At 47.7% G+C, this 19,026-nt stretch overlaps 9 protein-coding genes across 9 annotated transcripts; 4 read left to right on the top strand and 5 right to left on the bottom strand.

The window, feature by feature from the left end:
* The first annotated feature begins 180 nt into the window (after nt 1-180).
* On the top strand, nt 181-1,410 carry SPPG_02827 (uncharacterized protein). Its single transcript, XM_016751114.1, has one exon. The coding sequence runs from the start codon at nt 281-283 to the stop codon at nt 1,271-1,273; it is 993 nt and encodes a 330-aa protein (XP_016610396.1). The 5' UTR covers nt 181-280; the 3' UTR covers nt 1,274-1,410.
* On the bottom strand, nt 1,233-4,015 carry SPPG_02828 (rRNA-binding ribosome biosynthesis protein UTP25). Its single transcript, XM_016751115.1, has 9 exons — nt 3,830-4,015; nt 2,943-3,760; nt 2,811-2,883; nt 2,591-2,747; nt 2,340-2,522; nt 2,104-2,260; nt 1,841-2,043; nt 1,666-1,764; nt 1,233-1,599 (listed from the first exon to the last, which is right to left on the bottom strand). Exons 1-9 carry the CDS (start codon nt 3,984-3,986, stop codon nt 1,380-1,382), a joined length of 2,067 nt encoding a protein of 688 aa, XP_016610397.1. The 5' UTR covers nt 3,987-4,015; the 3' UTR covers nt 1,233-1,379.
* Nucleotides 4,016-5,087: 1,072 nt separating this feature from the next.
* Nucleotides 5,088-7,979, top strand: SPPG_02829 (uncharacterized protein). Its single transcript, XM_016751116.1, has 2 exons — nt 5,088-5,929; nt 6,016-7,979. The coding sequence occupies exons 1-2, from the start codon at nt 5,528-5,530 to the stop codon at nt 7,702-7,704; spliced, it is 2,091 nt and encodes a 696-aa protein (XP_016610398.1). The 5' UTR covers nt 5,088-5,527; the 3' UTR covers nt 7,705-7,979.
* On the bottom strand, nt 7,859-8,704 carry SPPG_02830 (snoRNA-binding protein NHP2). Its single transcript, XM_016751117.1, has 2 exons — nt 8,453-8,704; nt 7,859-8,361 (listed from the first exon to the last, which is right to left on the bottom strand). Exons 1-2 carry the CDS (start codon nt 8,649-8,651, stop codon nt 8,036-8,038), a joined length of 525 nt encoding a protein of 174 aa, XP_016610399.1. The 5' UTR covers nt 8,652-8,704; the 3' UTR covers nt 7,859-8,035.
* Nucleotides 8,705-8,851: 147 nt separating this feature from the next.
* SPPG_02831 (uncharacterized protein) lies at nt 8,852-10,725 on the top strand. The gene is made up of 7 exons (XM_016751118.1): nt 8,852-9,066; nt 9,134-9,634; nt 9,691-9,948; nt 10,006-10,099; nt 10,171-10,195; nt 10,258-10,417; nt 10,477-10,725. The coding sequence occupies exons 1-7, from the start codon at nt 8,884-8,886 to the stop codon at nt 10,609-10,611; spliced, it is 1,356 nt and encodes a 451-aa protein (XP_016610400.1). The 5' UTR covers nt 8,852-8,883; the 3' UTR covers nt 10,612-10,725.
* On the bottom strand, nt 10,658-11,483 carry SPPG_02832 (uncharacterized protein). Its single transcript, XM_016751119.1, has 4 exons — nt 11,277-11,483; nt 11,097-11,169; nt 10,917-11,035; nt 10,658-10,850 (listed from the first exon to the last, which is right to left on the bottom strand). Exons 1-4 carry the CDS (start codon nt 11,404-11,406, stop codon nt 10,717-10,719), a joined length of 456 nt encoding a protein of 151 aa, XP_016610401.1. The 5' UTR covers nt 11,407-11,483; the 3' UTR covers nt 10,658-10,716.
* A 34-nt stretch (nt 11,484-11,517) lies between these two features.
* On the top strand, nt 11,518-14,265 carry SPPG_02833 (translation elongation factor G). Its single transcript, XM_016751120.1, has 3 exons — nt 11,518-11,832; nt 11,889-12,836; nt 12,904-14,265. The coding sequence occupies exons 1-3, from the start codon at nt 11,595-11,597 to the stop codon at nt 14,151-14,153; spliced, it is 2,436 nt and encodes an 811-aa protein (XP_016610402.1). The 5' UTR covers nt 11,518-11,594; the 3' UTR covers nt 14,154-14,265.
* Nucleotides 14,093-15,053, bottom strand: SPPG_02834 (ubiquitin-conjugating enzyme E2-18 kDa). Its single transcript, XM_016751121.1, has 4 exons — nt 14,957-15,053; nt 14,812-14,893; nt 14,631-14,749; nt 14,093-14,575 (listed from the first exon to the last, which is right to left on the bottom strand). The coding sequence occupies exons 1-4, from the start codon at nt 15,009-15,011 to the stop codon at nt 14,322-14,324; spliced, it is 510 nt and encodes a 169-aa protein (XP_016610403.1). The 5' UTR covers nt 15,012-15,053; the 3' UTR covers nt 14,093-14,321.
* Nucleotides 15,054-15,543: 490 nt separating this feature from the next.
* On the bottom strand, nt 15,544-19,005 carry SPPG_02835 (uncharacterized protein). The gene is made up of 10 exons (XM_016751122.1): nt 18,188-19,005; nt 17,975-18,116; nt 17,675-17,906; nt 17,520-17,605; nt 17,348-17,451; nt 17,097-17,292; nt 16,978-17,027; nt 16,678-16,918; nt 15,783-16,615; nt 15,544-15,719 (listed from the first exon to the last, which is right to left on the bottom strand). Exons 1-10 carry the CDS (start codon nt 18,560-18,562, stop codon nt 15,615-15,617), a joined length of 2,364 nt encoding a protein of 787 aa, XP_016610404.1. The 5' UTR covers nt 18,563-19,005; the 3' UTR covers nt 15,544-15,614.
* Nucleotides 19,006-19,026: the final 21 nt, after the last annotated feature.

Consider the following 19,026-nt stretch of genomic DNA (forward strand, 5'->3'; position numbering starts at 1 on the left):
TGATTGCTACCGCAATACATAAAGTGCAAGTAGACGAGTAAATGTCCATTGCAATGCTTGTCTGATAGCAAAAGGCAAGCAAAAAAGCTGTGTCGTCGCCGAGCTTGCATCTGTCACGTGTCATCACGCGGCTGTTAATCCAAGATCTTCCCGTTCATCCCTTTCGGCTTGGTCGTCACACCCGGCGGCAATCTTTTTCTGCGTGTGGTCGTTGGCGGGGGGCAAGTCAAATACCCTAGACAGACCTGACCAAACCCTTTCGAACAAACGGTATCAAAAGATGGCGGCTTCATCCTGTGTATCAAACTACTTTTTGAGCCGCGATTTGGGTCATCCCAATCTGGCGACCCTGTGCGCGTTCGTTGGTACACTCTACCTGTCCAAGCTTGCCATTTCTTTTCTCTGCCTTTTGTACCGTCTTATTCTCCGTCCCGCAACCAATCTCCGGAAATATGGGGCCAAAAAGGGTGCTTGGGCCGTCGTTACGGGCGCGTCAGATGGGATTGGAAAAGAGTTTGCCCTTCAGTTGGGGAAAGCAGGTTTCAACGTGTTTTTGATGGCCCGCACAAAAGCAAAGTTGGATACGGTTGCCAATGAAGCGAAATCAAAGTATGGAGTTGATGCTGTTGTTTATCCTTTTGATTTTGCGGCGGCCGGAGATGCAGAGTATGAGGCCTTGCGGAAGCAGTTCCAAACCCTTGAGGATGTGGGCGTGTTGGTCAACAATGTTGCTGTGAATCACGAGATGCCTACTCCATTTGCGCAAGAAAGCGAAGCATTGCTTTCGGCTATTGTGGAGGTGGATGTTGCCGCTCAAGTGCGCTTGACAAGGATGATTCTCCCTGGAATGACCACTCGTAAACGTGGTCTGATTCTCAACGTTGGATCCGTTGCCGGTCTCATTCCGTCGGCCTATCTTGCTACCTACTCTGGTGCCAAAGCGTTTTTGCGTACGTGGTCCCGCGCTCTCGCTGTAGAATGCAGACCTCACAATGTCCATGTGGAGCATGTGAAAACCTACTTTGTCACGACTGCCATGAGTAAGATCCGCAGATCCACCATCTTGGCACCCACCCCCCGCGATTACGTTCGCAGCGTGCTACAGAGTGCGGGCAAGGATACCGATGCTGCCCCGTACCCAAGTCACGCTGTCTTGACCTGGGTTTTGGAGAAGCTGCCTGAAGGCCTTGCGATTAAGAAGAGTGCGGATATGCACATCGACATTAGAAGGCGTGCCTTGAAAAAGAGGGAGCGGGAGGCTAAGAAAGCGTAATTTTTTGTGTCATTTACTTGGGATGGGCATTATGATTTGTGCATTATGACATTTATCGGACGTAATATATACGGAATCTATCCTCTAAAAATCCTGTAATTTTTTCTCACGTAAACATGAATACCTCTTTTTGCCCATCAGACATGCGTGCAACCCGTTTACTCCCGACCACACGTTCCAGTTTCAACCGGTCGTACCGCGTAAACAGCACAGTACATGTAATGTCTGCTGATTGTTGATCAAGCATGTTGATCATTTCGGCGTAGTAGCTGCCGTATTCGGGTAACCCATAAAACACAATGTGACGGATTCCTCGGATTTGATATCTAAAGAAGGTCGCAGGAAATGTTATCAAAAGGAGCATAAATCCTTAACACAAGATCATAACTTGCCTCCGAAAAAAGTGAAACCGCTCTGTGTAAAGCATGTAACTGGACTTGCCATGGAAAAAGTCCCCACGAGCCCGTGATACATCGGGAGTTGGCGTATACCTGTGCGGTGCATTGGTCACTACCTTGCCCAACCGACCGCCGGATACAAAAAGAAAGCAAAACAAAGATCACTCACTCGCATAGCTGGACAAAATCATAATGATGCTCATCCAAGTAGTTTCTCAATCGCACGAAATCAAAATACGACGGCACAAAAATCATGGAATGCTTTTGTTGTACCACGCTTTGGCGGAGGGTAGGAAGGATTTTTTCAATGAAATATTTGAAACGAGTGTCGTCAGCCTCGGATGGCGATGTGCAGGGAATTCTGTGGAATATCTTTGCAATCGACGAATATCAGCAACCTGAAACAGCACTTTAAATGGAGGGTAAATGTACCTGTGGAACTTGGACCACCACATCACATATCGATCCCGAACACTGTTCTCGGGTTTTTATCTTTCCCCCCGAGTTCTTGCAGGATTTGTTGAACAGGGCATTCATTTCGGGAACGAGCATGTGGGAAAAGATTAATGTCTGACGCACGTATTTCGCTCTATAGGATCAGTAACAAAATTCTTGTCAGTTGGCTGAAATATATCATGACATGCAATAACAAAACCAAAGATGTTTACCGTCCATCCAAGTAATAGGCACGGACACGAGAAAAGTCGCATCCATGCGCTTCTTTTGGTATCAGATTCAAATGATCAAATATATGTTGAACATGATCCCAGTTTTGCATTAGAAACACATCCGTTTGATCCAGGATGACCACTTCAATAGCAGAAAGAAAGTCAAAGTCCCGCTTCTTGTCCCTGTCAATATGATCGGAGACGTTTTCAGTATATAGCACATTGTGTGTGAACCTGGAGTTCCTGCTCACCCTTCAGCACCAATCACCATCCTCAATCCCAAAGGCGAGGCTAGGATGACATCTGACGAGTAAAACGGGGCAAACAGCTTCAATTGCTTTCGTGCAAATTTGATACCGACACGGAAACAGTCATCAATGTTGCCAGCGAACGTTTGTTTATGATCCTCTATGATATAGTCAATAAAGATGTAAGATACAAAGATTTATGAGACTGCATCTCGATGCCTACCTGGCTTTCTTGGGTCCATTCGATCATCTTCTGGCGCTATACCAAACTCATCAAAAAAGCGCTTTTTATTGTCCTATGCAAGCGAGTCAGCACGACCGCCTAATATTCTTTTCCGTACATACTGTAACTCACTTGCTGCGTGGTACCCGAAAGCGCAATCAACATCTTCACAACCTCCATAGCGGTATTCCGAAAAGGAGTCAAAATCAATACTTTTGGTCTCGTAAATCCTTGATCCCGTATCTCAGTGTCCACAGTCTCTGCCTTGAGTCTGGCATTATTTTTCAGTACTCTATCCCGCGTTTTGTAGACATGGTTTATCGTATGGAGCGCGTACAAGTGTCGCAGTTGCTTGGAATTTGGGTGGGATTGTGAGGTGAACATAATGTCTTTGTATGCATTCATAAAAGTAAAGAGATTTTGCTGGAGCGGGGTGAAGGGAGTTTTAGGATCTTTTGTTGATGTCACCGAACTATTGAGCTGTTTCCATGGATCATGGAGGCGCTGCTTGACTTTACAATCCTCGAGACTCGTTTTGGTATGGGACGCTGACGAGGATTCCAAAGTGTCCCCTTTTAATCTGTACTGAACAACAGTGTGCAACTCCGGGTCCTCCTCTACCGTGGTCTCCCATTCGTTTGTCTCCACGGCAGCGCCTTTGAAAGCAAGATTGTCTGAAATGTGATCCCCAAAATGTTTCTCCCATGGGTCGGTAGACTCTAATCCAACTTGTTCAGTCTCATCTTGGTCGTCCTCGTCCCCACTCTCTTGTGTCGACTCTTCCCCCTCGCTATCCTCTGCCAAGACATCCTCTTCCTCCTCAATTTCAGAGAGATCCTCCACAGATCCATCAATCTTTGATGGAAACTCCTCCTCCTCCTCGACAATAGGTCGTAATTTGGGTGCTTCACTGTCCAAGGTCTGTTCGATCAGTTTTGCCCTCTTTCTCGCTAAAAGGACATGAGGCCATTTTTAATAAGGTAGAGCGAAAGGGCTGCAGGCATCTAGTTGAAACATACAATTGTCTTTTACAGCAGTCTTTGATTTCTCTTTGGCCAGTGTCCCTCTGCCGAGCCGCTTTGAAGATTTCTTTAGTCCCTTCAATAACTTGTTGAATGAAGATGGGCTCTCCCAATCGTTCGATCCGTTTTGGTCGCCGAGCTTTCGCTTGGCCATCTTGTCGTGTGTGTGGTATGTGAGGCAACCAATGAGCAAACGGTTGGGCTTGTCGGAGTGCTCAATACAGTTGGCTTGATGGGACAAAAAGAAATACAATTAACCCTTTTTTGGATGCATGGCGCAGTCATTGAAACACATGAGTGGCACAGTCATCTGTGTTCGTGACCAAGGATTCAAACATCCCGCACAGTGCAAATGTTGGTAAAGCGGGGCACCATCACCAAAAGTCGCGAGTGCCAAAGCAAAGCAGACTGCATTGCGCAAACGGATAGCGTGACCAACAAAGTACAAGCTTTTATTGCGTGCGCATCTAGTCGGAAGCCAAGTGGGTAAACACAAATCTGTGCAAGAGCCCGTGCCACTAGTTTCTTGTCACATTATTCATTTGTACTAGTATACAGCTGTTATTAATGAGATATCACGCATCCCATCAATAATGTATCTAAAACACATTGCACATGCAGGCACGGCATATTACCGGAGAGGCGAGAGACGCAAGAGTACAACGCTACAACGCGAGTCATGGAAAAAACATTTGTGAATGGTTGAATGAAATACAAAACTGTAGGCGATCAATGGAGATAAATGGAACACACCGGCACCATTGTCATGCTAATCACAATACTTGTTATTCTACTGCTCTCGTATTGGGGGGCTATCCAAAACGCAACAAAATGCCTCGTGTGCGAGACTGACCTTTCCGCTCAGTTCCCCCCAAGCCGCCAACTGTTGACAAGATGTTACATCGGCCCACATTGCTGGGTTGCGGATACAAATCCCCGAGTTTCCGCGGGCGCAGGCGATCGAAAACTTTTTTTGTTCACGGCGGTGGACAATACCAATCGGCGGAATTTTTAACACGTTTTTTTTGTTGCATCAGGCTTTGACGCGTTTGCTGGATGCAGTAATGCATTGTAATGGAATGGAATGATTCAACAAACCACGCGGTAACTCCTTGGAATGATATGACATGTCATACAATGCACTATAATCCCCTACAACCACCCTGAAATCCTTATCGCTGCTCCAATGGGTTCCGATGGCCCCACTTGGCAAGTTGCTATTTGAATGGGCAATAGCAAGTTACCCGTTGGGCGACACGTCTCCCCCCGCATTTCGCCCTTTGTCAACGGTGTTCGCATTCCGATATTAAGAACGGTTCCGTTCGTTTTGTAAAAGGTATTGTTTGCCCACAATCCTTTCAACCCAAGCCTTCATTGTACCCGGGGCGGGCACAAAAAAACGTCAAACTGTCCTTTTGTTGCAACAAACAACGGACCAAAACAACACATCCACACACACAGCGACATTGCCCTCCTTTTTAGCAAGCCGTGGTCTCCTCGATTTTTTGTCTCTCGCATCACTTTTTTTTTGTAAGATTGATAACTAGTGAGCAAAAACGGTTGTATATTTTATTTTTTGGGGCAAGTTGGGCGACTTTTACGACTTTTCAACTTTTTGCAACCGCCGCGAACAACCCACACCCTTTTTGACACGTCTCCCTCTCTCGACATTCCCTGTCGCTGGTCTGACGCATCATGTCTACGCCATTCCTACCAATGTCCGCGAACGCGCAGCCGCTTCCCGGTCCATCACACTCTTACCTGCCGCCTCCACCCAATGCGCATCCTAGCCTGCTCCCACTGCAAAACTCTTCCCTTCCCTCCAACGACACGCCTTCTGGTGCACCGATAACAATCTCGTCAAAGCTCAAACAAGAAGAACAACGGATAGACTTGAAAGTTTTGCATCACTTGAATCGCGATGACCACCGCAAAAAGCAAAAGCGATTCAAAAGAACTGTCATGGCTGTTCACGCGATTGTTTCTCACAAGTTGTACAAAAGCAAAGCGTCCAGCTTGGAAGCTTATTTTAGGGACGCCTGGAAAATATCTCGAGCCCAAGTGTATAGATTTTTGGATTGTGCTGTAGTTTTAAAGGTAAAGCGTGTCGTTCTCAACGTGGTCAAAATCATCGTGGTCTGTGGATTTGACGCTTTTTGTTTTTGTTTGAAATTTTCTTTTAGCAATTGGAAGGCTTTACAGAACAACCTTGCCGTGAGCGGCTTTGTCGTTCTCTCAAACGCCTAGCCAAAAACCGCACAGATATTCAAAAGCTCTGGGAAACAGTATTAACAAGAGTCAACAACGACCACGAAGCCGTGACCAGCACCATCATCAACACTGTGTGGCGCGAACTCTTGGAGCTAGGAACCGTCACAGGAAGGCCAGCCATGAGCAATGAGCACATTGAAGTTGAGGCAGACGTTGGTGCTTTGAGTGACATTGAGATGGGAGCCGCTGCGATGGATGACGATTGCGACTCTGACGGCCGTAATGATCGAACTGGGAGCCAACCGGGAAGACCTGATAGTGCACAACAACGCGGAACACTCGGCGACCGAACCCCAGCGACTCCACTCGATGCCAGACCTAATCAATACGCACGACCGTATCCGGGCGAAAATGCCGACATGTCTGGTACAGCAATGGGATCGTCGACCAATGCTCAGAATTATATTTCTGATTCACAAGGTATGAGAAGGGACCACGATTGGCGCAATCAGGATGTCTCCTGGCGTTCAAACCGCGATGTGCCCGCCGACTTGAACTATCAAGAATCGCTCAACTCTGACGTTGCTGCGTGCACCTCTCTTCTGGATTCGGTCGGTCGCAAAGGCTATGCGCTGCAACCTTATCTCAACGGTCGCTGGGTCAAGGAACCAATCAGTCATTGGCGCTTCGCACCACACTATCCCCCAAGTAGCGGACGGTCGGAAGCATACGTGTTCGATGTCGCCCATCCTGGAGCACCTTATGGCACTCAGTACAGTCGACCCGCCTGGTATTCCAGTGATGACAAGCTCTGCTATCCAAGTCCGTCAGATGCTGTGCCTAGATCTGCCACTGTGTATGGGCAGTCTAATACTCCATCATCGCGTCCACTGTACGAACCAACCTCGGCAACATCACCTTATGAAAATCATTCAGGTTGGGACCATCGTCGCCACAGCTTACCATTGAATGACGCACAGAGTGGAACCTATGATCGCTTTGCAGGTCCCGTAGCATCCACGAAATATTCCCCTTTGCAATCTTCTGACGCAACCCATGAAACCTGGAGCAGCCAGTACACTTCTCATGGCCGACCCGTTGAATCTGTTCCAGACAATATGGGATATCGCCATCAACAGCCTGTGATATACGATCAAACCCGCAATGCCGGATTTGATCCAACATACAACCGTCCTATGCATAGTGAGGCCGAATCTGTCAGATACCCTTCCGGGCGGAATCCAGTGCCTCCTTCCTACGCTCCAATCACGGCTCCGCCGCAACCGACTCAGCACGCTCACACCCTCCCGCCACCCACACCGTCCTCGTACCCAACCCTCCCACTTCCCCATAGTCTGAGTACAACTTCATCCACACCTACTCGTGGGCACCCGCTGGAACCGCGGCCCAATGGTGATTCCCGGAGCTCTGCAAACTATTTCATGTCGAGTGGGTCACAGTATGGGTACGGATCGACTGCTTCCTTGCCGCCCATTATGGGAACGGCTGTTGGAGGAACTGGAGCTCAGCCATCCGGTAACCCAATGAACGGGTCCCGCGACGCATATGACCATTCTGAGGCACAGGCTGCTGCTATTTTAACCGGAGTAGCTTCTGGGGGACGGAGAACCCCTTTGGACGCTGGTCAAGCGGCCATGTAATCCGTAAGATAGGGTAGTTGGATTCCCTTGAGGTTATGAGCTGTTCTATCTGGGTGGGATTTGCTCAAGTTGATCCAGTCTTGCAATTTATTCATTCTAGATTGGGTAGGCCGTTGTAACATTTGAAACCCGGGTTTTAATAAACGTATATAAGTTGTTTGAATTCATGCAATGATTCTATTCAGTAAATATAATACAATTTAAAAAAGAAAACCAAATGGACAAGGGAAACACAGCGCCTCTAGAGGCAAAGAAATCCCTTGTACATTCAAAAACTAGAAACTGGATCTCCCCTCCATTCCTCGCATTCCGCCTACGTCTGACCGACTCTCTACACAGTTGTAATCAACTTTTGATTCAGTTCCTTCACCTCGGATGCAATCTCGTCGTAGTACTTTCCATACTCCCCCCCGCCTGTAGTCTTTTCTACAACCAAAACACAACTTGTTGCCCGCTTGGTGGCACCAGCGCTACCAAGTTCTTCTTTGGATGGTACGTAAATGTACGATACGTTTGCTTCTTCACAGAGGATGGGAACGTGGGTGATGACATCCACGGGGGAGATGTCACCAGCAATGACAACGACGCCTTTTGCTCCCTTTCGGAGGGCTTTGACGACTTCTTTGACTCCCCTTCGGACCTGCTTTTCTTTGGCGGCTGTTTTTTTTTTTTTTTTTTTTTTTTTGGAATTCTCATGAGCTAACAGTTTTATTGGAATTGAGGAATACAAGGTACTGAGGAGTCTTACCTTTCTTGACAGTCTTCAAAACCTTCTTTGTCAATTTTTTGCTTGCCAGTGGGTGTGCAATGGCATTGCATGCCTTCACCCTTGTCTCGTACGATACAGAACTAGACTCTTCGTCCCCTGCTGACGGCGTAGTTGGCTCAACCTGTTTCTTTTCCTTGGATGGTGTCGCTGGCGACTTGTCTTTCTTTTCTTTGGCCATAGTTTATAGGTTTTCTTGTTACAAGTTGATGCAGAATCACAAAAAAAAAAAAACACACACACTGGATCCTAGTTCCGTTGCAAGCTTCTAACAAAACAAAATATGGGAATTCACGTGTGGCGGATGGGGCGCGGTGATTGCGCCGGTGTGGCGTGGTCGTCGGTTCTTGGGTAGCGTTGGTCTTCTTCACTTTTGCATTTGCAGACTTGCAAAGTAATAGGAATAAACAAGCATGAGTGGCTTATCGAAAGCACTTGTTGGGTCTGCACAATTGGACAAGGACCTTGACGCTCTATTTGGGAAGGCCGCTGTACCTTCAAACTCTAGCATATTGTCACAACCCGCAACCAATGCGACTTTAAGTAAGCGGAAGAAGGATAATGAGGATCTGTCCAAGAAAAAGAAGGCAAAGAAGGTATACAATATGCATTAGCCGAATCAATGCTCCTCGGGATTGTGTCTCACCATTAGATTTGCAAAAGGAGGCGAAGAATGAACATGTTAACGGAGATCCACAACAAAAAGCGGGCAGGGGAAAGCTTCAGAAGAAAGAGCAGGATGTGGTAGAGAAGGGGAAAGGGAACAAAACATCAAAGCGGGAGGAAAGCGCTTCCGGTACGAGGAAGCAGAAAAAGTCACAAAAGGTCGCCGCTGAACCAACTGAAACGGAGATCAAACCAACCGAAAAGACAGAAAGTAAGAAGACTGGAGGCAAGAAATCTGCAAAGCAGGAAGTAAAGGGATCTGTAGAAGCTCAGGATGGTGCTAAAGTTAGTGCCGACAAAGACACTGAAGATCCTACGGAGTCATTGGATGGAGATGTTGAATCTGAATCTGAGAGTGGTGAGGATCAAGATGACGTGGAAGATGACAAGGAGACAAATCCGACAGGAAAGACAAGACGTCAAGTAAAGGCAGAGAAACTCGAGAAGGAGGAACGAACGATATTTGTCGGTAATCTGCCACTGTCAGTAACTGAGAAGGTTCGGATTTCTTTTTATTGGCCTTTTTCAAGTATTGTACTAATCAGTCTTTCTAGGCGGGAGTCAAAGAGCTGAAGAAACTGTTTTCCCAATACGGCAACCTTAAGAGCATCCGATTCCGCTCAATAGCACGACTGGAAAACATGCCTCGTAAAGCGGCATTCATTACCAAAAACTTTCACCCCGGTCGAGATACTCTGAACGCCTACATTGTGTACGGAGAAAAGGAGTCCGTTGAGAAAGCATTGGTTGAAAATGGAAAGTTATTCATGGGAAAGCATATACGGGTGGATAGGTCGGTAAAGGATAACAAGGTGTGTTGCCAGAGAACGTCCCCATTCAAATTTGGTTTCTGATTATTCTGGGTGCAGCACGATGTAAAACGTTCCGTGTTCGTTGGAGCATTACCGTTTGATATCAACGAGGAGGCGGTTAGGGCGCACTTTAGCCAATGTGGCGACATTGGTGAGTGTAAATAACGTCTTTATTTTCCCAACACTATATAGCTAACATACTGTTTTCTTCCGTTACAACAGAATATGTTCGCTTGATTCGTGACAAGTAAGTTGATGCACACGTGGTTGGACTAAAACGAACGGTAAACTCATCTGTAACATGCACAGAACAACAAACGTTGGCAAGGGCATCGGATATGTTCAATTCGCAGATAGAGCCGCTGTGGGTCTGGCCATGAAGCTTCATCAATCTGAACTGGAGGGACGAAAAATTCGAGTAAACCGGTGCAAGGATGTATCACCAGAGGCGAAAAAGAAGAGATTAATTGTAGGTGTTGCACTCTGTTGGATCTGTTTGGTGCATGCTGATGTGGTCCTCTCTTGCAGGCGACGGAGGGCACTCGGGCAAAGAAGGGTGCGGCGACGGGAGCGGGCAAAATTCGGTCAAGACCGAACAAGGCGAAGGCGGCAACAAAGGGGAAACCTTACACAAAGCCGAAGCGCAGTGTAGCCAAAAAGTAGCGGGGTTGCAGCTCTCCGTCAGGAGACGGGATGGTATCGACATGCGTATGGACCATTGCAAATATTTACATGTATTTAACAATAATTACAAACATGATATCCATGTCACATCTCCTCGTATAGCACCTGGTTTACCAATGTAATCGGAATGTCTTCAATTTCGGGGATAGAGTCCTCGCTGAACAATTTGCGCAATTTATTTGGGTCAAGGGGAATAGAGAGTGCATTGGCGCAATCATCTAATCACATCCCATTTTGAATTCCACTGCTCAAGCGCTTTATTATCAATTTACGTGTGAACTCACCAGTCACAGTATCAAACGACGTCAGAGGTGGTGTTCGCCGGAGATTGATGCCAGTAAACATGAGGATGGTAAAAGGGATAAGTCCCAAGATGTACACAGGAAAAACTATTGCCCACCATCTTCAATGATATAACATGTGGGTGAGGTTGTCAAGGCGGTATGGCGTATATTGAAACGTACCGGGTTGGGTAATAGTATATGCCTAAAGCGTGCAGGATTTCATCTGGTAAAAGCGCCCATGCTAGATATGTTCCTTTTTATAATAAGCGAGTCTTTAATTTGTGACTAGTATCCAATGACACCCCGTCTACGCACATTGGAGCAAACGACAAAAGGGACTGTACCCTTGCAGTAACTTACCAAAGGCGACAAAGGAAGAGAGGTAGAGGACGAACCCGTAGTATTCTCTTTTTTCGGATGCCCTGTGCTGTGTCGATGGGGCTGTTGGTGATCTTGGTGATGTTGGAGAAGGTAGGTGACCGCTGGACATGAAGCAAATATGTGAACCGAGGACAAAAAGCGAAACGAAATGTTGAGCTTTGGCAATGCTTGAAAGCAGAGGTGAGGCTTATTTTGGACGCGACAGGACGCGATCAAATCCTCCAGCGGATCTTAACAACCAGCTATCAACCAGCTGTCAAAAAGTTGCATTTTCGCACGAGCGATGCCGAAATAACCATGGCACTGAAACCCTCCTTTAGCATCTTTCTCCGACTCAGCAAATGTACATATAATGCACGACATTCAAACTCTCTTGCCTCCATCCGCTTATATGCTACTCATGCAAAGCACGACAACACCCACGTATCTGTGGACAAGATCCGCAATATTGGCATAGTAGCACACATCGACGCTGGGAAAACAACAACCACAGAGCGTATGCTCTACTATGTTGGGTACACGAACCGAATAGGAGGTAGGAAACGCTGACAATTCAAACTAGATCTTTGTTGACAGCTGTAATGTCCATAGAGGTCGACGAAGGCAACACAGTCACCGACTTTCTCAAACCCGAACGTGAACGAGGCATCACGATCACCTCAGCATGTATTCCCTTCTCATGGCGATCTCACCGTATAAATCTCATTGACACACCTGGGCACGTCGACTTTACAATAGAGGTCGAGCGAAGTATGCGGGTTTTAGATGGAGCGGTTTGTGTCCTGGACGCCGTAGCAGGTGTTGAAGCCCAAACGGAGACTGTGTGGCGCCAGGCAAATCGGTACGCTGTCCCACGGATTGCGTTTGTGAATAAAATGGATAGGGACGGGGCGGGCTTAGGACGAACCGTGGCCGCCATGGCAAAGAGGCTCACGGGATGGGGACAACCGTTGATATGTCAGTGGCCGGTTGTCAAGGATGGGACAGCTCATATTAGCGGTCCTGGATCAGGTGGACCTGGGTTTGAAGGCGTTGTGGATCTTGTGACAATGGAGATTTTGGATTGGAAGCATGAGCCAAAGACTGGAAGTGTAGTAACGCGCAAACAACTGAGTGACAGTAGCCACGAGGTAGATGGGAAGCGGTTATACGAGGAGGTGGTGGCCGGTCGAACCTCGCTGGTGGAGAAACTGTCAGAGCTCGATGATGGGATCGTCGACACATTTTTGGAACACGAAGGTGACCATATGAAAGTTCCTGCAAAGGATATTCATGCCGCTTTGAGGAGGGTCACTCTGAGCGGCAAAGGCGTTCCAGTGTTCTGTGGGGCATCGTTCAAGAACATTGGCGTACAGCCGGTTCTAGATGCCGTAGTGGATTATTTACCCTCTCCCAAAGAGCGATCTCCTCCTGAAGGAGTTACGGGAGATGGGACCAAAGTTCAAGTATCACTTGGGGACAGTGAATTATGTGCTTTGGCCTTCAAAATTACCCAGGACCCAAGGCGCGGTCCACTAGTATTTGTCCGTGTCTATTCAGGTAGCAACTGTACAAGGATCATGTAGAGGGATCGCTTTCGAACGACTAACAACTTTTTTGTTACTAGGTGTTTTGGAGCGTGGAGAGACCCTCTTGAATTCGAGCCAGAACAAAAAGGAGCGCGCGGCAAAAGTTCTTCAAATGTACGCTGATGACTATGAGGAAATTCCCAATGTCACAGCTGGTAACATTGCTGCCATAGCTGGGTTGAAAGATACACGCACGGGTGACACACTCCTATCCTCTCGCAGCAAGCGCAGACTTTGTCTCGACACTATCACGATACCCCCTCCTGTTTTCGTTCGTTCCTGCGAACCCGCTACTTCGGCAGATGAACGGGCACTGGAACAGGCATTAAAAGCCCTTGTGAGAGAGGATCCCTCTGTTCATGTTTCGTTTGATGAGGAGACTGGGCAGACGCTTTTGAGCGGTATGGGCGAGCTACATTTGGAGATTACTGCGGATAGATTGAAGGAAGTGCATCGTGTCAATTGCCATATGGGCAAAGTGCAGATTAGCTACAGAGAAACGATCTCGTCTGAAGGACTGTCTCCTGATGGCACGATTGAAGAAACATTCCTTCATGATCGGGAATCATTTGGAAAGAGAGCCAAAGCAGAGGTTTCGTTTTCCCTGGAACCAATTGTCGATCCCCAGGCTACTGACGAGGAGTTGATTGACACCAGAGGCCCGACGGGTGGAAACGAGATCAACTGTAAGCTTAAATCAAAGCAAATTCAAAGTGCTTTGGATGACGCACAAGGGCCTGTACCTGGTCAAAGGGGATATGCACCTCTTTTAGAGATGGAGGCAGCGTTACGCGCCGGAATCGAAGGTGCATTAGGTCGAGGACCGTTGTTAGGATTTCCACTGACGAATCTCCGGATCACCTGCACTGGCATTCGAGTGTTTGGTCCTGAGCTCTCCACACCGTCCGCCATTCGTGCAGCGGCACATCGAGGTTTACATGCAGCTATTCGGGCAGCGGGAGGATCACGCCTGCTGGAGCCTATTATGGAAGTATCGGTCCGCGTGCCAGAGCGTTACGTAGGCGTGGTCGCAAAGGATATCTCCGGCATCCGTCGTGGACAGATCTTGTCTCTTGGCGCAGATAATGATGTAGCAGACGATGGGAACAGCGATTATGCGTATCGTAATGTGGAAGCCTTAGTGCCGCTTGCTCAACTGGTCGGATATGCAAGTAGTTTGAGGGGATTAACAGCCGGCACTGGAGATTTTACAATGGTGTTGCAGGGATATGGCGTAATGCAGGGCGATAGGGAAAAGGAAGTTTTGAAAGAGATTCGGGGCTATTAATTCACCAAATGCCGGGCGAGTTGAACGTGCACGATCAACTATCATTTGCAAATCTTATCCGCATTCTACATTTCCTATACATCAACATTCAATATAATTCTTGGCTTGCGCAGCTAATGCCAACGCTTGCCGTTATGTACATAAATCTTTTCCCGTACTTTCCTCCTCTCACAGACCCAACGCCCTCAGAGTATTGGCCCGTACAACCTCGTCAAATTTCTTGCGATCCTCTCTCCACATTTTTGAAGCCTCCACATTGGCCCCACTCTCGTCATTCGGCTCAGCAAGCATACTGACAACGCTTAGCAAGATCTTTTCGACACTTTGTACGGGGCTCCATCGTTCAGATGCGTGCTCGTACATGTTTGGGTCGTCGCCCGGCGGATGAAGGATCGAGATGCAGACTGTGCCATCAGCATATACTGCAAAACAGGGTCAATATTAACATCAAGCACACAAAGCCAGACTTTTATATACCATTTGGATGAAACATGGGACAAGTAAACTTCATAACGGGGGGTGAGAGAGGATAATCTTTAGGAAAGGTAAGTGTAGCTGAAAAGACACCACCCTCATAGGGTGTATCATCGGGACCTCTAACAACGCAACCCGCCCATCAGAAACGTCGTCCCTAAGGCATGTTATCAAGAATACATACGGAATAAGTGCTTCCCAAGTGAAGAAATCGTCCTCTGTTATCGGGCCAGCGGTAATACCCTCTGGTGGATTTGTTGTGAGTTCTGTTTTGATGCGGTACATGTAAGCTGGGAGATGAGTGCCTTTACAAATATTATGCATCTTACCCTTGTATTCTGTCATGAGCCGCTTTAGAGCGGTGGACCCTATTCTGCGGTTCATTGCACGCAATTCTCGCACGTCCAGACAAATGCTTGATTGCAGTCTCAGCTAGCACAACGCCCGATCATGTCATCTTGGGGCTAACGATCACGTGCACATATGACTTGATTGGGTTCCAATGTCTTTCAGCCAACTTGTTCGTCGTTGTTGGTTTGAACAGAGCCATGGGACAGCAAAATGTTCTTACCGTGGCTCGACAGACTGAGCCATGGTAACTTGTGTGGAAATAAAAAGCTTTTTGATGTCCAGGTTTCCGTTTCCGTCTCCCCAAGTGGTGTCTGCGTGGTAAGTTGCGGCATAAATTGAGCCTTGGGACGGTCCCTGGAGACGTTGTCTTTGGGATTTGAATTTGAATTTTGAAGGAAGGCTTGGTCCAAACAAATGATGGAGCAGTTGGGTGTGTTTTTGGTCATGCCTTGCAGATTCCTACTGTTTTAAAAGTGACCAACCTCTCCCAAATGGGCGATAATCCCAGGTACATCTGTGGCATTTCTACTTGGACTGAGTGCCCCGCCAAGCAACTCTCCAAAGGTTTCATATCTCAATCGTACGTATTCAACGTTAAAATTACAAACAGCTCTATATGACAAAAACACCACCATTTTAATAGTTACATCTTAATCGCGCATTCTCCTCTCGTAATTGCTGTAATTCTGCCATCAGCGCTTGATTGGGAGAGTACTGGCGTACCAGGTCCTCGATCTCACTCTAATTTCCACATGGCATACATCAAATTACAGCACAATCTGATTTAATTAGGGTAGCACCCACCTTTTGAATCCAAAATTGTCTCAGTATATCCAAATGCATGTTCTGGACATCTGCGCGCAATTGGGAACGAAACTCTTCCAGACAATCATTTACAACATTTTGCAGGACTTGATATTGGAAGGTCGATGGCTGCCGTCCGTGATGCATACCACCGTCCGCCGCTGAGACCAGATCAGATGCTGAATCCGTTAGAGTGTCCCCCACCATTCCTCCAGGTCCTGAACTTTTGGTGCCTCCTATACTGCTTCGACCTGCAGAGTCATCCGGTATCGAAGCCCATTTTCTCACTTCACCAACAATCCGATCGCTTAAGCCAGTCATGTCCACATGTTTGACCACATCAGATGTGGATGAGGTGGTGGTCTTTGTCTGTGCGCTGTTGGCAGGCACTTCCGCAACAGCTTGCGATGCAGGCGAAGCTCGTCTTGAGGATGTGACAGCCTCTCTGTGCGAAATGGTGGATAAAGCTGGTGCTGACACTCGTTTCGTAACGGCAGAAGGTACACGCTGTCGACCGTTCAGACTTGCGCTCCCATTTTCTTCAACCCATTTGTTCACCTTGAGGGACGGTTTTGTGCTGTGATCGTCAATGACAGCGCCCATATCGGTCACATGCGAGTGAGATCGTTCCGCGGTTGTTTCCTTGCCGATGGTCGCTTGTGGTTTGCTACCAGCTGCGGTGATCCGTTCCCAGAAAGACGCTGGCTTCGCCGATGAGTTCGTAGGCTCTTGGTCCCCATCATTCGTGCCAGGACCATCTTCTGGTGGAGACACTGTTGCGACCGGTGATGCATGACGAACACGTGTGGCGAGAGGTGAGAACATGCTATTGACTTTATCATGCCCCTATTAGCTCTTCTCGTCGTTTCGGATAAGCCACAGGGTGCAAGTATACCTGGATCATGAAGCGAAGCCATCTGCGAGTGCTGGGATACAGCTTGTTCCATCGGTTGGATCGTGGGGGGATTCAGTGTTTGGGACGCTCGTCTCTGTACAGCAGTGGAAACGTTCTCGAACGTGGGTTTACTCGTCTTTCGCTCTACTTCGTTCCGTATCCGGGAGAGATGGCTTTCATTTGATACTGCCGAGATGGATGTAGTCTTTGCGGATAATTCTTCTGTGCTACGGGATGTTGACTAGAAACGTGACATGCATTAGCATTGCGGGTCTCCAAGTGAGGATTCCATTCACGAACCTTGTGTAGCGATGTTTTGGAGATGGGTCGGTCAGGTGCATCTGTTTTTGCTAATGAGAAATGTTAGCTCATATGAAGAACACGCGATATCACGCGAGCCACGAGATTCCAACACGAACCTCCGCCTTTGATCGGACTAAACATGCCCATAAACTCGCTTCCTTGGACTGCATTGACTCGACTCTTCTCAACTCGCATGGGACCTGAAATAGAACGAGATCCAGTTATCACAGGCTTTGCCTGCACATCCACGGAACTTTTCAAAGTCCCTCCTCGTGCTACAGGAACATCAGACCCTGCTATGTTGGACACCGACTGAAACATTGTGAACTAAAATTCTTGTAATTGAATGCATGCAACGGTAAGTTACCTTGGCTGTTTGAAATGCCACCGCAGTAACAGGACCGTTGTCAGTCGCACTGTGCAAGGTTGCTACCACGGCCTTAGACCTCATATCGTACAGCAAAGTTGATGCTGAACGACGCGGGATTGTCAATGTACAAGTCAATGCAATGGCCGCACAGCCAGTCCGTCTCACACACCTTGTGAGGTTCCCATCGCAATCATATAGTCCCCATTCATACTACACGACATCAAGGGAACTTGTGCATCGAACGTTTGTACCACACTGTTTTCACCAGAAAAAGAAGGGTTTGAACAAAATTCGCTTGAACCAAACAAGTTGAATGTTACTGACCTGTTCGTGGCCGCATCGTAACAATGAAGTGCTTTATCCAGCCCAACAGTACAGAATAAATGCTTGTCGGTGGGAGCAAAACTGATGCCTTTCACAGGTGCCATGTGCGCGTCTTTGAACAGTCGCACGGGATCCCGCTTACTACTGTCCACATCCCAAAGGGCGACGCATCCTTCATCGCTTACTCCACAAAGTATTGACTTGCGGAGAGCGGAAAAGGCCACTTTGTTAACTGCCTGCAAAAAAATCGTCAATATGGGAGCGCGAACAAGTCAAAGGCGGCCGTCCCTTGGTCAACACCTGCCTGTTTGAATGGCGCTACCAAGGCTGTTACGGCACCATGTTTGAGTGAGTGCACCAAGAGTTTTCCAAGAGCAGAACCAGATGCACAACGGTGGTCATCATCTGAGCATGCCAGAGCCGTGATTGCCGCTGTATGTCCCTATTTACATTCTTAAGCTTGCAACGTCATTCTCCCTTTTCTCGGGGCTTTTTGGTGGACGTGGATACTACCTTCAAGAACCCAACAGCCTTTCTATCTTTCACATCCCATATTTTGACTGTCTTTCCTGCACCACCGTAGAATACATATCGTGCAGACGCAATACCTGCCGCGACTGCCTGAAGATCTTCATTAGGTCCCCCAGGAACTGCCTCGATCGTACGTCCGTTTTTGTCGAGAAGGTACATGAACGATTTTGTCACCGCGGCAAGATACTTGCCATCTGCACTCCAGGTCAAGTCCTGTACTTGAGCGCCGTTTTCTGGTAGCGCCATTGCTACTATGCGGGACGGGTAAGGACCAGAATGCGGGGTGGCAGGGATGTCTGTCTGCCATACTCTGACCCCGTGGCAGGCCGATGCGAGTAGACAAGGAGTATCAGACATGGTTGATAGCCTCCACTCGTGAGCGATATGGAACTAGCAGTTTGCAGCGACAATCCGGATTGCCGAAGGACATTTGCCAAAACCAAGATCAAGCTAGGGTTCGCGTACCTTGCTGCTTTCAAAGGTTACGTACTGGCATGTCCGGAGGGACCGGACAGGAACACTAGTATCTACCAAACTTATGAAACAATGAATTCAAAAAAGTAATGTACTGGGAATTGCCTGCGTCTGTTGCAGATCATAGGAGAAATTGGCGCCAGCATTTTTGCAGCGACATGGAAATAGGCTTAACCACCTTCTTGCTGTGACTACCTGTGACAAGACATATACTGCCACCTGACGACGGCCAAAGATTGGACAACCCTCCAAGTTCTGTGATTGTGATGTTGCATGACGAACTTTCTTATTACATGTACTCTTCTTATCCTGGAAACCATGAGTGTGTGCTCCCCAAGAAACCAGCA

Source organism: Spizellomyces punctatus (assembly GCF_000182565.1).
Source record: "Spizellomyces punctatus DAOM BR117 chromosome Unknown supercont1.4, whole genome shotgun sequence".
Classification (NCBI taxonomy): Eukaryota; Fungi; Chytridiomycota; class Chytridiomycetes; order Spizellomycetales; family Spizellomycetaceae; genus Spizellomyces; species Spizellomyces punctatus.

What these genes read in the sequence shown, in the direction of transcription:
- SPPG_02831 (XM_016751118.1), top strand. Translation starts at nt 8,884, where the DNA reads ATGAGTGGCTTATCGAAAGCACTTGTTGGGTCTGCACAATTGGACAAG. An exon ending in GGTCGGTAAAGGATAACAAG is followed by an intron (nt 9,949 to 10,005) that starts GTGTGTTGCCAG and finishes TTCTGGGTGCAG; the next exon opens with CACGATGTAAAACGTTCCGT. An exon ending in CGAAAAAGAAGAGATTAATT is followed by an intron (nt 10,418 to 10,476) that starts GTAGGTGTTGCA and finishes CCTCTCTTGCAG; the next exon opens with GCGACGGAGGGCACTCGGGC.
- SPPG_02835 (XM_016751122.1), bottom strand. Translation starts at nt 18,562, where the DNA reads ATGTCTGATACTCCTTGTCTACTCGCATCGGCCTGCCACGGGGTCAGA. An exon ending in TACGATGCGGCCACGAACAG is followed by an intron (nt 17,606 to 17,674) that starts GTCAGTAACATT and finishes TGGTGAAAACAG; the next exon opens with TGTGGTACAAACGTTCGATG. An exon ending in GACAATTTTGGATTCAAAAG is followed by an intron (nt 15,720 to 15,782) that starts GTGGGTGCTACC and finishes TGTGGAAATTAG; the next exon opens with AGTGAGATCGAGGACCTGGT.
- SPPG_02832 (XM_016751119.1), bottom strand. Translation starts at nt 11,406, where the DNA reads ATGTCCAGCGGTCACCTACCTTCTCCAACATCACCAAGATCACCAACA. An exon ending in ATATACTATTACCCAACCCG is followed by an intron (nt 11,036 to 11,096) that starts GTACGTTTCAAT and finishes ATATCATTGAAG; the next exon opens with ATGGTGGGCAATAGTTTTTC. An exon ending in GTCGTTTGATACTGTGACTG is followed by an intron (nt 10,851 to 10,916) that starts GTGAGTTCACAC and finishes GGATGTGATTAG; the next exon opens with ATGATTGCGCCAATGCACTC.
- SPPG_02830 (XM_016751117.1), bottom strand. Translation starts at nt 8,651, where the DNA reads ATGGCCAAAGAAAAGAAAGACAAGTCGCCAGCGACACCATCCAAGGAA. An exon ending in TTTGAAGACTGTCAAGAAAG is followed by an intron (nt 8,362 to 8,452) that starts GTAAGACTCCTC and finishes AAAAAAAAACAG; the next exon opens with CCGCCAAAGAAAAGCAGGTC.
- SPPG_02827 (XM_016751114.1), top strand. Translation starts at nt 281, where the DNA reads ATGGCGGCTTCATCCTGTGTATCAAACTACTTTTTGAGCCGCGATTTG.
- SPPG_02829 (XM_016751116.1), top strand. Translation starts at nt 5,528, where the DNA reads ATGTCTACGCCATTCCTACCAATGTCCGCGAACGCGCAGCCGCTTCCC. An exon ending in ATTGTGCTGTAGTTTTAAAG is followed by an intron (nt 5,930 to 6,015) that starts GTAAAGCGTGTC and finishes ATTTTCTTTTAG; the next exon opens with CAATTGGAAGGCTTTACAGA.
- SPPG_02833 (XM_016751120.1), top strand. Translation starts at nt 11,595, where the DNA reads ATGGCACTGAAACCCTCCTTTAGCATCTTTCTCCGACTCAGCAAATGT. An exon ending in GTACACGAACCGAATAGGAG is followed by an intron (nt 11,833 to 11,888) that starts GTAGGAAACGCT and finishes TAATGTCCATAG; the next exon opens with AGGTCGACGAAGGCAACACA. An exon ending in ATTTGTCCGTGTCTATTCAG is followed by an intron (nt 12,837 to 12,903) that starts GTAGCAACTGTA and finishes TTTTGTTACTAG; the next exon opens with GTGTTTTGGAGCGTGGAGAG.
- SPPG_02828 (XM_016751115.1), bottom strand. Translation starts at nt 3,986, where the DNA reads ATGGCCAAGCGAAAGCTCGGCGACCAAAACGGATCGAACGATTGGGAG. An exon ending in GACTGCTGTAAAAGACAATT is followed by an intron (nt 3,761 to 3,829) that starts GTATGTTTCAAC and finishes ATGTCCTTTTAG; the next exon opens with CGAGAAAGAGGGCAAAACTG. An exon ending in TGGTGGTCCAAGTTCCACAG is followed by an intron (nt 2,044 to 2,103) that starts GTACATTTACCC and finishes TCGATTGCAAAG; the next exon opens with ATATTCCACAGAATTCCCTG.
- SPPG_02834 (XM_016751121.1), bottom strand. Translation starts at nt 15,011, where the DNA reads ATGAACCGCAGAATAGGGTCCACCGCTCTAAAGCGGCTCATGACAGAA. An exon ending in GCTCATGACAGAATACAAGG is followed by an intron (nt 14,894 to 14,956) that starts GTAAGATGCATA and finishes GCATCAAAACAG; the next exon opens with AACTCACAACAAATCCACCA. An exon ending in ACTTGGGAAGCACTTATTCC is followed by an intron (nt 14,750 to 14,811) that starts GTATGTATTCTT and finishes TTGCGTTGTTAG; the next exon opens with AGGTCCCGATGATACACCCT.